This window comes from Lycorma delicatula, chromosome 7, assembly GCF_047948215.1.
Source record: "Lycorma delicatula isolate Av1 chromosome 7, ASM4794821v1, whole genome shotgun sequence".
NCBI lineage: Eukaryota > Metazoa > Arthropoda > Insecta > Hemiptera > Fulgoridae > Lycorma > Lycorma delicatula.
The window spans coordinates 96839972-96858169 of record NC_134461.1 but is presented as its reverse complement, the minus strand read 5'-3'; the positions used below and the strand labels follow the sequence as shown (position 1 = coordinate 96858169).

General features: G+C 28.0%; 1 protein-coding gene across 1 annotated transcript in view; it reads right to left on the bottom strand.

The window, feature by feature from the left end:
• Chd64 (transgelin calponin-3) overlaps positions 1 to 17917 on the bottom strand; it is a 127590-nt gene extending 109673 nt beyond the window's left edge. Inside the window, exon 1 of the mRNA XM_075370431.1 lies at positions 17758 to 17917. Within this exon, the coding sequence (XP_075226546.1) occupies positions 17758 to 17811 (54 nt within the window). The 5' untranslated portion in view covers positions 17812 to 17917. The remainder of the gene's footprint in view (positions 1 to 17757) is intronic.
• Positions 17918 to 18198: the final 281 nt, after the last annotated feature.

Here is an 18198-nt window from a genome sequence, read left to right as displayed (position 1 = left end):
TTTTTTTAATATTCTATAACCTATTGAATCTATAAATAAATTATATTTCTTACAAAGGATAAAAAAAATTTAAAACTACCTTAAAACAGCTTTAAAATGTATTAAAAAATTAAGAATTGAAAAAAATTACAATTTTTTTTTTAAATTTCCTTCTATGGTAAATTTTTATAAGCTTTAACTAATTCACCATAGAAGCTTTGAAAAGCTTGTACATGGGAATACTGAAATAGAATTTTGAAGGTATAAAAAATGCCATGCCTAACCGGAATTCGAACCCCGGGACATTCGGATGAAAAACCGAGACGCTACACTCCGCCATGGAGATCGTTTTATAAAAAAAACAAAACACATTTTGATAATTTTTTAAAATTCTTGTTTAAATTTCAAACTTTTAATCTTATTTGTAAAAATAAATTTAACAATAACTTCTGAAACTTAAATTACTGCCGAAAATACTTGAATAATAAAAATATATAATGATGTACATCGTTAAGCAATAAAAATTCACTACTAAAAAATAATTACAAAAAAAATTCGAGTATTACAGTCGAAATTGGGGAGAATTTGCAATCATTGTTCAAAATTTTTCAACTTTCAAGATAGAAATTAAAAAATCTAGAAAGTGAGCTTTAGATATTCACATGAAAAGTATACACACCAAAAATCAATTTGATGTTTGGTTGCGATTTGCAACCAGACCTGAACCTCATAGTGAAATTATTCCAGTTCCTGAGCTACCGGTGAATGTGTTTCGAAAGCAGCGGTGAAGAATCAGGCAGTACCGAAGAAGAAAACAATGATTTTGAATTTGAATTATCTTTCAATAAACAACAACTTATATAACAAGATGAATTAAATGACTTGATTAGGGATTTAAATTTATCAAAAAATCAAGCAGAACTGTCAGCAGAACTGAAAAAATTTCGGGCTTTCGAAGCCAACAAAAAGAACTTTCTCAGTTCTTTATTGATGAAAATAATTTGGTATATTACACAAATATTGATGAGCTTATGTTGCACTTACGACAAGTTTATAAACCTGAGGACTGGTGCCTTTTCATAGATGCGTCCAAGTAGGGTTTAAAAGTGGTTCTACCATACATCGGTAATAAATATCCTTCGATACCAATCGCTTATGAATTAATTTGAAAGAGACATGCGATGAGAAGAAAGAAGTTCTTGAAAAAATAAATTATAAAAAACATAGTTGCAACATATGTGGTGAATAGAAAGTTATAGCTATTTTACTTAGCTATGCACTTAGTCTATACTAAGTACATGTGTTTTCTTTGCGAATGAAACAACCGAGCTTGGGATAAACTTATGTTACCAAAGAGTGGAAGAAACGAGACAACTTAACTCCAAATGGGAAAAATATTATTCATGAGTCCTTAGTTGATCCCAAAAGAATGTTTTTACCCTTTCTCCATATCAAGCTAGGACTAATGAAAAATTTTGTAAAAACAATGAAGAAGGATAGTCCCGGATTTTTGTACATCAGGCAGAAATTTCCGAATGTAAGTGAAGGAAAAATTAAAGAAGAAATATTTATTGGTCCTCAAATAAGAGAGTTGGTCAAAGATAATGTATTTAACTCAATGTTAAATAATGTAGAAAGTGCAGCTTGGGCTTCATTTAAAAACGTTTGCAAAGTTTTCTCGGCAAACAAAAATCCGACAATTACCACGACATTGTTAATCAACTTCTTACTTCAAACAGAGCTATGGGATGTAATATATCTTTGAAAATACATTTCCTCCACTCACATCTAGATTTTTTACCGGACAACCTCGAAGACGTAAGTGACGAACACGGTGAACGTTTCCACCAAGATATTTCAGTGATGGAAAGCCGTTGTAAAGGGAAATGGAATACTAAAATGATAGTCGATTACTGTTGGACATTAATTCGGGATGTGCCTGAAGCTATTTATAAAAGAAAAGCATCAGCGAAATCATTCTAACACAGGTATGACCGTGCAAAATTATAAATTTTACAGATTTTAACTATATTTTCCCTTAATTTTTTTTTAAGCGTAATTTATTTAAAACTAAGGATGATAGAAAAATTGTATTTACCGATCTATAATGTACGCAAAAAAGCAATTCAAGAAATGGTATCACGTTTAGAGAAACATTAAAAATTTTTTTTAGTCTATCAGTGTTATTAGTAGATTTTTAATTTATATTTATGAGATGATAAAAATGTTATGATAAAAATATTTATGATGAGATGATAAAAATTAAGTAGTATATGACTATACTACTTAATTTTGTATTGTAAAATATAATCTGATTAATTAATCAATCATTATCTGAGATGAAGGACTCTGAAGAGAAAGGAACCGGCCGATCATCCTAAAACTTGTCTCGGTACGCTTCACTAATACTGCCTAGGCGTTATATTGAAATTAGCATCACACCAGACATTGGTCAGTTAAATAAAAGTAGAATTTTGTGTGTTGTTTTTTTAATGCCGTACTTTTGCTTACGTACAATTAGTATCTTATCTAACCCGAAAAAATCTAACGTTTACATTAATTATGAAGAGATTATTTTATTTAAATAAAAGAAAAATATTTATTCATTATAATAAAATGAAGATGAATTTAGAGATAATGCTATTGTTATAAATATATAATAATAAAATAATACAAAAGAAAATGACAATACAATACATGAATTGTACTTAGAAAAATGATTATGAGTTAGCCTATAATTAAATTGCTGACAAATGTACGTAATCAGATTATTACTATTATTATCGTTATTGTGCCATTTTACAATCTAATAGAGAATGTAAATAATAAAAATACCTTATTCATAACTCAGCGTTACTTAAGTTTATTTTTATAAAAAAATTCTTGTTAAATAATTTATACAGAGAATTCGCTGAACTGATCTAAGTACTTAAGAATTTAAAATTCTAATATTAAAAATATGTACAACGCTAAGTATTTAAGGGAGTGTTTTAAAGTACTCAGCTTAAACGTTTTAAAATAAATTTAAAAAAATTGAAATTAAATCTTAATTATATAACAACTCTCTTTTGTCAGAGATTTAAATATTGAAAATACAACTACTGGCTCTAATGGTCTATTTTTTTTATATTTAATTATAAAACCAGTTTAAATACTTTTTTTTAATGGAACGAATACGATCATTTTTTTTATTAATTTTATTTTCTTTTTATTATAAAAAAAAATAATTATAAAGCAATGAAGTTTTTTCCACAAGGTAGTCAACAAATAAGACATGCGTGTATATATATATATATATATATATATATATATAAAACTTTTAAAGGTTATTTATTTCAGTAATATTAAATTTATTTTATTAATCAATTTATGTGTTTTTTAAACAAAATTAACAAAATAAATTAATTTAATAAATATAAAATTATACCCCAAGTAATTATATTAAAACTTAACATATTATGTCATTTTATTGTTAACTAAGAATTATTTTACATATCAATTTCTCGGAATACCTAATTGCATTAAAAACTGTCAAGGTTGAACTCGCTACAAATTCTACAGACAATTTTATTAAGACGTACGGAATTGTTTTGTAACTAGCATTACCAAATACGTCTTATTTTAATAATATAATACGGTTAATTAAGTTAAATTAGCCGGCTAATCGCAGTAAATAACCACTAATGGTGTTATATATATATATATATATATATATATTCAATCGTTTCTATTTATAAACGTGATTAAAATGATTATATTCTAAGAACTAGTGAATCAATATTTTCATTGAATGTATTCTAAAGACCAACTTTACTAAATAATCTTTGGAAACGGTACGTTAAACTGTATTACTAGGGGTTGATAACAATAATAATATGCAATTCACGAATTTCCGACATCAAATCAACTGATCTGCCGTAACAAAAAAATTGTAACTTATGTGTATGAACCGTCTAACAGAACAAAGGTATACAAATAATAGGATCAGAATGTTGTGGCATCTCTGTTCGTATATATTCGTCATCACAATGTATGTCCATATACAGTAAAATCTTTGAATACCGTATAGAAGTGTATACGCGGCATCGGACTGTTGGTTGTTGTTACTTGGCTATGTTTTTGTGAGTTACTGTACTCAACTTAGACTTGTTTACTAAGTACCGTAACGACGTTCTAGTCATATTCTAAGATTTAATATCGCATCCACGTCATGGTTATAATTATTAACATATAAATAAAGAAATCTTTTCAAAAACGCTTTCAAAAAGTTTTAATTAAAAACAAAGTTTGCCATAAAAATTAAAAAATTAGTGCATGGTTAACTATTTAAAAATGACATCATCTAAATGAAGAAATAATTTGGATAAAACTTTATAAATATATAGATATTTATAAATATAAATATAGTAGTGGTATCGATTCTTAATTTAAAATCGATGTTTTCTTTTTTTGAGTAATTTAAAAAATAATAATTATTTATATTCTTCGATTAATATCAGGGTAAAATGGATACATAAAAAAGTAAGTAAGGCCTTTATAAACAAAATTAAAAATCAGTCAAAATAAAAATTCAATATGGTTATTTAAAAGAGCAAGTGTAGAAAAAATTTGGCTACAAGATATATCATTATAATATTATTATTCATTAATGTATTGGACTTATTTATGTTACATGACACATAGACTGGCGTTCAAACACCCAATTATGTATATTTTCCAGCAGATTTCTACAGCATTTCCAAGGCCGACCCGAATTTCTTCTACCATTAGTGTTACAATCATAACATCGCTCATTGCTCATTCTGCTATGCTAACATGTCTTGTTTATTGTTCAAGGAGGGTTTTGATACTTTCATTTATTCAGTGCTTCGGAAAGTCGATGTGCAGTATTGTTTAGAATTATGTGGTGCATTCTGTTCTTTCGGAGTTAGGTTGGTTGCCCTGTGGGTTTGTTAGGGGTTGCTCAGTAATAAAACCAAAACGTCAGATGTTAAGTTGTAATTGAACGTGTTTCATATTGTTTCGTTCGAGAAACGCGTTTTTCTTTGAACACATATTTTGTGAAGATAACAAGTATATTGATTTAGTGAAGCAAAAGTTTCCAAATACTCCTGTTCCTCACCGCAATGCAGTTCGAATTCTTATCGAAAGATTTAGGGCAACAGGCTCCGTTGAAGACGCTGATCGAAGTGGAAGACCATCTAAATTTAACGAACAGAAACTGCTGGATGTTTTGGATGCTATGGCCGGAAATCCATCAAAGTCAATGGGTGAGTTAGCACAGCATTAAGATATCGGATTTGCTACCGCACGTAAGAAAAGAAGTAAAACTTTTCCCCTACAAAGTAATGCGTGTTCAAGAACTTAAATCTATAGATCATGTCAAAAAACTAAATTATTTTTAATGGTTTAAACGTTCTATTAACCAAAATTTCTTTGGAATCCTCGACATCTAGGTTTCATCTAGGAGGGTGTATATTAATTCACAAAATACACGACTGCGGTCGACAAAACCCCCGTGAATTACTGGAACAATTTTTACACGAAGTGAAAATTGTATTAGTAGAACGCGCATTGTGGGTCCAATCGTTTTTGAAAATGCAGTTAATAGTGATCGTTAATGCGCAGTTTTACCAGACTTCATTAGTCAGTTAGTAGAAGTGGAAATCAATCGCGGTTGATTCCAATAAGATGGCGCCACAGTTAACAGGTCAATTACCTCTTTACAAAATGTCTTTGGTGAATCATTTTGAGAATTTTACACGATCGCCTCATCTGCTACCCCAGATTACTTTCTAGGGGGGGGGGGGGTTGCGAAACAAGCAGTGTATCGTAACAGACCACGCGAGATTGACGAACTAAAATCGCAATAACGGTATACGTACCAGTAATTACGTACTAGTAATTCCAGTACATCAGCCGGTTAAATTATTTGAAAACAGATTGAAACGTGTGCAGTGTTCTATTGATGTTGGGGAGGTCATTTTCAACACCTTTTATAAACTATTTCATTCAATGTAATATCCGTTTCTATAAAATAAGGAAATAAAAATATAAAGTAATAATTAAGAAAGTTTCGTCATTACACATCCGTAATTCCAGTGCACCACAACTTTCCGAACTCACTGTACTAAAAATATTAGGCTCATCCTTTACAAGTTTTCCCGGTTTCTATCATTTCAGTATTTTTTATATCATTAAAAAAATAATATATGATTATTTTTTAAATTGGTTGCTAGACAAATTGTATTTATTTTAACGAAAAAACTTTGATTTTTTAAAAATAAATTCCCCATATGTTTATTTATTTTTTCGAAACTGTTTTATAATTTAATTTTGGTTTTAAAAAACTGTCCGCCAAATTTTTATGCATTAGAGTAACGGAAAAATTCTGATTTGAAATAATATCGTATTTGACAAATCATACTTTTTTGTTCTGTTACTATTCTTATGCCAAATGGAGACATTACATATATAATGTATTTTTTTCCATGAAAAAGAATAATCGTTCCTTATAGATATAAGACTTAATGCATCCTAAATATTCTTATGGATGTGGCACATGTAAAAATGAAAGGTACAAATAAATTCAGTTTGCATTCTGCGAAAGTAATGATTGAATTGTTTCTAAGTTTGAATACCTGCATTCCGGAGAAATTTGGAGAGCTAATATACAACAGTATATTCGTTTCAGTGAAGGTGGTAACGAGGCAAAATTCACTCGTTTAATAAGTCTGGCGCGGGTCTTCCAAAGTTAATCCACCGGGTTGGTCTAGTGGTGAACGCGTCTTCCCAAATCAGCTGATTTGGAAGTTGAGAGTTCCAGCGTTCAAGTCCTAGTAAAGCCCGCTATTTTTACACAGACTTGAATACTAGATCGTGGATACCGGTGTTCTTTGGTGGTTGGGTTTCAATTAACCACACATCTCAGGTATGGTCGAACTGAGAATGTACAAGACTACTTCATTCACACTCATACATATCATACTCATTCATCCTCTGAAGTATTATCTAAACGGTAGTTACCGGAGGCTAAACAGGAAAAAGAAAGAAAAGGGTCTTCCAAAGTTAATTTGAAACTTTACGAGGTGTACTTTTTTCGTTGACAGGAAGGTGAAAAAAACTGTTAATTATAAATGTAATAGAACGATCTTCTCCTAAGTAATAATAGAAATGATTGATTAAATAAAAATTATTTTATATTTAACAAATTATAAAATCAGTTCTCAACATGCTATATGTATGAGTAAATTAAAAAATAATTATTAAAAAAAATGGATGAATGTTCAGATTATTATAAATATTTAAAATGATACAGTCGATTATGAGTTAAGTGATTTTTTTCCTTTTTGTTCCAAATTAATACCATTTATTTTTATAACTGTTTGTTTAAAAATTTCAATCAGCATTATAAAAGGTGGAGTTTTAAATATGGAACATGTATTACAGTTTCACGAATTAACTTTGCGGACATTATAACATTAATGATTATGTTATAAGATACCGTTACGATTTAAAAAATGTTAATATGCTTGATTTTCCTGAAGTAAGTTTCATTTATAAAAGTCTATGGTAATTTGTTGTTAATACGCGTAGTATAATTTCTATATACGTAGATGTCAAATTCACGCAAAACTCTTACTGATAATTTACCAGTTCATTTTTTATTTAATTAGTTATACACGAATGAAATTCCTCACTCGAATATATTACAGAATAAAATTACGCAAACCAATATTTACGTTTAAAAGTAATTTTGCTTAATTTTTTGTACGAACAATCTAAAATCTATGTTATCGGTATGTAATAACCTTTATTGCGAAGTACCGGTAACCAAAAGTAAACCATATTATATAGCTATATCCATACAAGTAATAACAAAAAGTATAATAATGTTACACAGAAATCATGTTATTCTCTTTGCTCAATTAATCCAATCTTGTCACGTGTAAGATTGACACGTACAGACCGTCTCGTTACGCACGTACAGTATCAAAATATCTATGGTGAACTAACTGAACACCTGCCTTTCTTTGAGACTCAACATTCAACACAATTCAACATCAACAACCGGTATAATACTTAATGGGAAGCAGCTGTAAGAGACTTACATTTCCGTTCATTTCTTTCCTTTCTGAACGGATATTTTCTTATTAATTCTATAAACAATCGTTAACTTCCTCTTTTCGAAACTTCTTTTTAATAAAACTGTTTTTCTTTAAAAAAAATAAATACATTTTTTATAAATAATGACCATCTTACGAATAATTTAATGATTTTTTTTATTGATAATGAAAAAATAATTTTTATTGATACACATACAACTTATCTCTTGATGTTTATTTACACTCGTTCCATTCTAATCTGATAAATACATTTTATTGTTTTTAATGTCTACAATCTATTGGGATCGAGCTCAGAATTCTTTTACTATACCGGATGATATTTAAGTATGGAAATAGCTTTATACTACATATCTGAGAGGTATTTGGAGGCAGAAAGAAATAGGGTTCTACTTTTAAAAAATCTGCAATATGATGGGTTCTTAATTTTTGTTTGCAATCTTGGATCCGCCATATTGAATCAAATTTAATTTGTTTAAATAGGAAGATGGACACGTATAACACATGATTCCAATTTAAAATCTTACACGAAAAACAATGTGAAACCTGTTTTTTCTATTAATGCCTTCATTATTGCGTTATAAACATTCAAATTTACAACGAAGGAAAATAAAACCAAGGTAATATGCGCTGCATGAACAATTTTATTGCACTTTACATTCATTATGCATACAATAACGAACTTTATACAGCGTTATATTGATGATAATTAACATAAACACAATAGTTAACACGATTTTTCCGTCATTCAATTTTAAATGCTTATAACTCGATAACTAAGGCATTAACTGAAAAAAAAACGGGTTTCACCTTTGTTTTTCTTGTAAAAATTTAAATTGAAATCATGTGTCATACATGTCCACCTTCCTATTTAAACAAATTAAGTTTGATTCAATATGGCGGACAAAAATTAAAAACCCACCATAACGCAGATTTTTGCTATCTAGAACTCCATTCTTATTACCTCCAAATACCTCTCAGATATTCAGAGTAAAGTTGTTTTCTTACTTAAATATCACTTTGTGTAATCAGAGTTGCGTTCAAAAAGATACCACTTGTTTCATTTATAATTTTTAATGTTTTATCGAAAAATTATTTTATTATACAATATAATATAATACTCTATCCTATTTTACTTATGCTTCATTAAACACTAATTTTCATGTAGATTAACTATAATCAAATAATTAAAGAAGTTCACTCGTAACTTTAATAACCCTTTTTAGTCACGTATTACTTTGTATAAAGTATGCAGAAACAAGAATGCAATTTAAGAGTGCATTCTTAAAGTGTGCAGCATCTAGTCGTAGGTATACTGTCCTTAATTACTGAGAAATTATTTTTTTAGGTAGGCTAATGTGTGTATGAACAACCCAACCGTTTTAATTTTATTATAATACTAGTTGTAGAAAAATAATGGTTTAAGAAAAAGGTAACAATAAAAACGTTTAAAATAACTTAGTTTTTTCTCAGAAAAACCTAACTACGTAAAGTAACCACATATCTAATGAAATGGCATTTACAGGAATTATAACATGTTTCCAGCACGTGAATGTTAAGTAGTAGACGTAAATTTATAATATATAATTTGTATTTATAATACAAAAATCTTATCAATATAAAACCTTTTATGAAATTTAAAAGTCGCATTGAACAGTAGCATTGTAGTTGCATCGCTACAATTCTGCATCTGTTAATTCTGCTTAGCGATCAGTGTTCTCCATCGGGTAACCGAAGTGTAAATAGTGTGTTGATTGTCAGTGAAGTTATATATACTACAGGTCAATGATCTGGCAACGCTGGTGGTACGAGACACATCGTTGTTGCCATTAAATGTATATAACAACCCGCAATAAATAAAGTATAATGCATATAGTATTTTACAAGGCCAAGAAGATGAAAAAAAATACGACGTGTAACAAATAACAGTCGGTTACGAATATTAAAATTTTAATATTTATTAACAAACAATTAACCTGCAAAAATAAACCGTAACTTCTCATTTTAATTACAATTTATTATAAAATATAGCTATATTCGCTGAACTATAATTAAATGTTACCAAGATACCAGTGAAAATATTTAAACAATATTAGTAATTATAGGAATAAATAAACGAACGGTGAAATTTAATTCATTTTAGTTATTAAGCATATATTTTCTTTACCATTATTATTAAAGCGTTACAATATAAATTAAATTTTGATTATCATTTAAATTACAATAAATATTATGATGTTTAATGAAAATTACCTGATATGACATCTATGGAGGATGTCATATTTTCCTTTTTTTCATTAAAAATATGTTTGAAATAAGATTTCTCTTGCAATTTTTAAAATGATTTTCAACGATAGTTTTTCACTAAAAACATAAGGTTATTTTTTCAAGTTCAGATTTATTATTTTTTTCACAATATATATTTTTTCTTTTACACGTTAGTTTTTTGTTCGCTTGGGTGTGAAGGGCTGCAAGATGCTCTTCCTGATACCAACCTACTAGAGGAATAGGAAATGTCAGCAGCATGTTAAACAATTATTTCTAAAATTCCAACAACAAAAATTATAACATTTTTGTGATAAATGTATAAAATAAAAGTAAAGTTATTTATATTTGTATCTGATTACTTGTGTTTTCTATATAACTAGTTTATTAGGTTTCAATTAATGACAGTGATTTATATCGCTTTCTACACACAACATTTATACTATAATTAATTTTTAAAAATATACAATTTTATTCAAATTAAACACAAAGAATTAGTAAAATTATTTTGTTGTGGTGGAGGGGGTTATATATCAGGAATATAGTGGATACCATTTTTAGGTAGATTTCAAAAGCTACCTATTGTAATAGGTACCATGATTCGACTTACGGAAAATTTCGACATATATTCGCGTTTCACATCCCCCAGACCCCAAAACCACCGTCAGTTCAAAAGTTTATATATTTCACTTTTTTGTGGACACGATAACTGCTGTAATTTTGTGCCAATCAATTTCAAATTGCTACATAAAATATAACGACCAAAAGTCTCGGTCGGGTTTGTTAATGGCCAAATCGAACCATGTTGGTGAAATGGTGGGGGGGGGGGCATTTTCGAAAAACAAAATATCGCTATAACTTTCTTATTAAATAAAATATCGAATTCGTTTAAAGTTCCTACTATTCTTTGAATAAGGGCCTAAAACTTAAGTAGGTAAAGGTTTTTAAATCACCAACCATTAGCCCAAGTAGTGGAAAAAACGGGGTTTTGAAGACAAAAAATCATACCTCCCTTAATAGGCACCGTATCGTATCGATTTAAAGTGATCGTTAATCCTGTAAACATTACCTAAAACTTTTTTCTGAAACAATTTTTAATATGACCAATCCTTACGGCAAGGGATGACCAAAATATTGCTGGATTTGTAAGAAGATGGGACTTGTAAGCTAAACTTATGAAACTTTTTTCACATGCAACCATTGTCGTATTGAGTAAATTTGAAGTTTTTTTAACTTTAAGGGGGAAATCTTTTTTGTTCCCTACTCAGCACCGGTGAAACTATCTCCGCCTTCAGGCGTGCCGAAAAGGGATTTTTTCTTTTTTTTTCAAAATATAACCAAATAACCCTTATTTTCTTTTGTTTTTTAATAACCAAATTAACCTCCGAAACATATTTTTTCTTAAAATAACCCAATATAACCCTATAACCAAAAGCTTTATACATAAATTATTGTATATAATTTTTATCATTAAATAGACGAGGTTAGCTTGCGAAGCGAGCGTAAGTTATGTTTGATTAGATTGCTGATTTCGAGTAATGACGAATCGTACGTACATCAACATAACCTTTTTTCTTTTTCTGTTAGTCACCGGAACCACCGTAAACTATTACTTCAGAGGATGAATAAGGATGATATGTAAGAATGCAAATGAAGTGTAGTATTGTACAGACTTTGGTTGACCATTTCTGAGATGTGCAGTTAATTGAAACCCAACCACCAAAGAACACCGGTATCCACGATCTAGTATGTAAGTCCGTATAAAAGTAATTGCCTTTACTTGGATGCCAACGTACCTAACCAAACGTAACGTAACCAAACAAAACCAATGCTCGTTAACGTATTATAATTTAATACAATAATGTTAATTATTTTTATTTTACATAGATTAAAAATAAATATTTTTTTTGTTATTTCTGAAAATAACGGAAAAAAAGTTATTATCCGTTTACTGAAAAAGGTAAAAAAAGCTGTTTGATTATCCATTTGGATAAATGAACACCAATAAGCATATTTATAATATTAATTCAACATTTTCTTGAAACAAAAATGTAAAATTCAGCATAATGTTAATTTTTTAATGAATGTCAAATTCTTTCAACTCCACTCAAAATCAATAAATTGGTCAACAATTTTTATATTTTTTATTTCTTATTTACAAAAGTATTTAGGTCACAATACGCATAAACGATAGAACATCGAAATGAAATATATACGACTATGCAAATATAGGATGCATTATTAATTACCCAGATACCTTAGAGAAATCTTTTATTAATGAAATTAAAGAAAGATAATTTAAATAAAGAAGAAAACAAACATAAAGATGATAAAAATACCCCGCAAAATGATCGGTTTTCGATTTATGACAATTTTGAGTTCAGTTTTAGTGTAACAACACAACCAGAATTCGAATTTTTACAAATGCATGCTAATTTATGTAAATATTATACAAACTTAGTGGGAATTTGAAATATGATGATTGAAAAGTTATAATTTAAGAACGGTTTTAAAAAAAAATATTACATATTTGTATAAAAATTTATCTTTAAAGTTCCCATTTTAATATTTAAAATTGAATAACTAAAATTTCCAAAAATAAATTTATCTCAACAAAGTGAAGTATAAAAATTTAATTTTTATTTTAAATAAACACAGATTTTAAATACTTTAACATATTTTTTTTTCTCGATGCCATCGTCACATAAGCTTGAAGCTTGTACCCTGGGATATGGAAAAATTTTGTAGCGTATGGAAAAATGCCATGCCTGATCGGGATTCGAATCCGGGACCTCCAGATGAAAAATGTTTTAAACGTAATTAAAAGTAAAGTATGTTTTAAAAGTAACACGATAATTTTTAATACAATAAAAAAAGTAAACCAAAAAACAAATTAATATCATTATTTATAATAAAAAAAATTAGTCTTCTTAAATAAAGTACCAAAACAAAATACGATATGGTTAGTTAATTTAGTAATGAAATGAAGAGTAAAAGGCAAAAAAAAACTGTAGGAGGAACAAAGGTTAATAGAATACATAAAACAATTAATGAGGTAGGATGTAACAAATACGTTAGAAGTTTAACACATAATAAGAAGTAACGGGGAATATATCAAACCAATTGAGTAACTGATGGAAAAAAAAGTGTATATATATATATGAGTGTATGTATGACACAATTGCTAAGTTTGAAACATATCGTGGTCACTAAATTTATTCATAAATTAGGTTAACAAAACTGGAATTTACAAATTAATTAAGTCTACTATGAAGTCAAGTACACAGCGACAGGGACGTAGTAAACAAAAAAAAGAGAAGTTAAATGAGAAATAATCTTGTGAGACTTTAAAAAAACACTGGACATTGTATTAAAGCAGACCGCCGTCAGACCGAGCCGTTCTCACATATAATATAAAATAATACATAACAGAATAAACAAATTAATAAATTAAACAACGCACCTGATTGTTTTTCATTTATTAGCATATATATAAAGAAATATTATGTACGTATAAGTATTATTTTGGGCGAATGTGTTATGTGTGTGTTGGCGCGAGTAAGCTACCTAAGGCTAGGTGAACGCCCATTTAAATTCAACCTCAAATTATACTTCCTTATTTGTACAACAAATATTATTAGTGTACAACAACAGGTGTATTACTCTTAAAAAAAAAAGGAAAAAGAATGAACAGATTTTTAATATATTTAAAATTCCTGTAAAAGATTCGATTATTTTTTAACTATTTAAATTTTTTTGAGGGAAAGATATAAGAGAAAGTTTTTTGATTGACATGCCAGATATTCCTACAACCTTTTTTTGGGAAGAGGGCTCTTTCATTTATTGTTCAGCTGAAAAACGTGTCGATTATCATGAAGTGAAAAATGCAGTACAAATCTGGAAAAATAAAAAATGGATAACAAGGGCAAGAACCCCTTAAAGATCATCACACTGGATTTTTATTAGGGCAAATGAATTGTAAAAAAAATTATTCAAAATTCATTTGTGGATCCCGGAAGATGTGGTGGGGTTGAAAACATTATAATGTAGTTGTAATCTGCTTTTGTTGGTAGTAAAATATTTTAGTATATCGATTCAATAATATTGAACCAAATGTTTGATAAAATAATTACAGTTGTCAACGGTTCAAATCCCTTCTTATTCACAAAGTTGGCGACTTTTGTAAATTAAATTATATATTTGATTTTTACAATACACTTGTTCCATTTACGTGTACGGATATCTAACACTTATTGGGTTTCCGCACACTTCTTGATAAATGACACTGGGGGAAATTTGGAGTCAGAGTTCAGAATATTTTGTCTGTCTCTTCTTCTCCCCCCCCCCTCCAAAAAACAGGTAATTGACTTTGTTTTTTTGAATCTGTTTAAATAATTTTTGCAGAAGGTTTAACTAAATTTAAAATTTATAACTCTAGGACCTAATATTCTGAGTACAGTATATATACTAAGTACATAAAAAATATATCTGAATGAAATGACTGTAGAATTCTTTTCTCAGAAAGAAATCTTTGTTAAAAAAAAAACTGATTCTTTTTTAAATTAGTTCAACAGATTCATTAATTGTAAAGATTTTGATGTAGATAATAACAGCAAGAAAATTAAAAATTCAGATTTTGCTAAATAATAATATTCCATTATCTTCAAAAACAGAAAAAAGAGTATTTATTAGAAAAAAAAGACCTAACCTACCTAAAAAAACACCTAGTTTTTATACCTAACAATAAGAATTACGTTATTTTGAAAACAAGAAAACACGACAAAGATTATCCAAAATGAAACCAGATTATTACCCAAATTCTTTTCATTATCAAATTAATATTTGATAAGACAAATCACAGATACTTTTTTCATTATCATACATTTATCCAATAAAAAATAATGGTTTTTACTTTATTAAACACGAATTAATTAAAAATTAAAATTGAGTTTTTCACGAGTATAAATTTGGAAGATTTTTAAAACTACATTATTAAAGGAAAAAAACAATAAAAAAGAATCGTGTTTACTTTATTAAACACGAATTGAAAAAAAATTTAAATCGAGTTTTTCACGAGTATAATTTTGGAAGATTTTTAAAACTACATTATTGAAGGAAAAAAATCGGGGATGTACTTTTTTTTATAAAATACCGCATCTTTTCAGAAAAGAATAGTAATATTGCACAACATGACAACACACTGAAAGTAAAGGATGAAGCTATAGTTAACTCTAATGCTAGAAGGAGAAGATAAATCGACATTTAAAAAAAATTCCACACTACAAAAAATGTTATATGTAATGAACGTTAAAAACGCGTACAAGAACTTAGTTACCTCGATGTCAGTGTTTTGACATGCTAAGTTTTGGTCAAAATTATCAGTAAATATTTATTGTTGATGTAGTCTTTAGCTTTAGCATTTATTATAAATTTAATTTATTCAAGGCTGTCAAGTCTTTTACCAATAGTGTACATGATTTCTATAGAAGTTCAAGAAATTCGATGTGTCAAATTTATACAGTTTTGATAAAAATATATGGATTTTGAAAATTAATAAAAATTAAAATATTAATGGTAATAAACATACTTTTTTATAGTCTCTATTTTTACTCGCGAAAAATTATTATATACTTAAATCAAACTGTTAAAAAATACATTGATATATCAGATATATTAAACATTTAATCTCAATGTATTAACATCGATATGTTAATAATAATTCATCTCTTATTAATTAATATATTATTGGTATGTAAAACAGATTAAATGAAATATTAAGAAACGCAAAACATGTTCATGATAATATATTAATATCTTGACTGACCAATAAAAAAATGGTTAACTAAAATTACTACCTAATTAAAAATATAAATCCAATTAACTTCATATAACATACTTTGATACTAAATATAATTTATCATATGAGATAATAATTTTGTTAAATAGATGTGGGAAATCAAATAAAATAATCACTGGCATCAACAACTGAAGACATTAGCCCGGTGGAAGTCGGTGGTTTGAAAGAATGCCATGCCTGACCGGGATTCGAACCTGGAACCTCCGCACGAAATGCCGAGACTCTACTACTCGGCTTCGGATATCGGTATAATGATATTTGGTTAGCTTCAGTTATTAAAATATATACGTACATAAACTAATTTATTTTTAATTATTTAGCTATTTATATATATATGTTAACTAGGATAATTGAGTCGTTATAAACTAATTTATTTTGAGAATGATTAATATATCTATATGTTTCTGGTATTTTTTTAAATTTAGTAATATAATTGTAAGGAAACCACATATATCTTAGGAATATGTATAAGTTAGTTCACTTTTATACAAATTTTAAAGAAATAAAGAAAAGCAAGGTAAATGAGGAATTATATATTAAGAAAGAATACATTATATATGAGACGATTATATTGTTACATAGAAATGTGAAAATAATACAGAAGAGCCAGGAGAATTCTCTTGAGCAGCGACAAAATTTTGTGGATCAAAAATTGGATTAAGATTTAGAAAAATATCTGCACGGAGTTCAATGATATTTTTCAGAGAAATAAGTGCATAAGAAAACTAAATTATTTATGTTTAAATAATTAATTAAAATTTTATCAATTTTTTGCAGACACATTATTTTTAATAGTAATAGTAAAGAAGTTTGAATATTACGTAGGATAATATAAAAATGAAAGAGATTCGACAAGAGATCTTTTTCAGAGAAGCTCTAAAAAACAACTGTTGTTCACATATTAATGTAATTAAAGTTAAGAAATTAGCGCAGGATAGAAAAGAAAGGAAAAGTGCATCAAACCAGTCAAGTGATTAATAATAAAAAATTACATTAAATATCTCGACTTAAACTGAATCTGTTCAAGAAAATTAAAAGTTTTAAGTAATCATATTTAATATATACAGTTAAATAAAAATATGAATATTTTTAATTATTATCCTTCTCAGTTTATAAATTATAAATGAATCATGCTAAAAATAAAATAGATTGTTGCTAAGCAACATATATATTAAGCACTTTTTCAATTAAAAAAAAAAAGTAACTAAAGAAAAAAAATTGTACAATTTTCAAAAAATTAAAGAATTGAAGGTATGTAATGGAATTTCGACCGTTTTTTAATGTTTTTGACATTTCTTGAATCCTTTTATATAAGAAATCATTTAACAAAAATAAATATTGTTTGTTTTTATTTATAAAAATTTAAAGTAGAAAAGTGCATTCCACAGTGGCTGCTAGAGAAAAAAAACAAGTGGTAACAGTGAAGATTGGACAAGTTTTAAAGTAACTTTGTTTTCCCGCGTTTTGTTTTCTGTTTTCTGCATATTAAAAAACAAAACTATTATAAAAAAAATATATATGTTTTTCATTTACCTTTCTTTGTGCTTCGGCGGCAAATCCGGATTTTGTTGCTCTGTTGTTAGCCATGACGAATGATATTTAATAGAAGAGTCCGAAACACTTCACTGAACGAACAATGTTGCACGTCTGAAAGTCGAATCTACACTAACCAAACCTAACTGCTATCGAGCTCCCTACATCACGTGACCCCCTCCCTGTAACCCTATTGGCCAATCGTGTCACGGCCTCACAAAGAACTTCTTAATTCATTTGCATATCTGTATTACCTTCATAGTTTCATATCTTTTAAAAGTAAAAAGAAAAAAAAGCCGTAATGTTTTATTCCATATGCAGCTTTCTAACATAAGAAATATATTATAGTAGGTAAAAAATATTTTAGTTATTAAAATAAGTTTGAAAAAAATAATATATAATTTTTTTTGCAATATTTTAATGTTTATTGTAGACCACTTG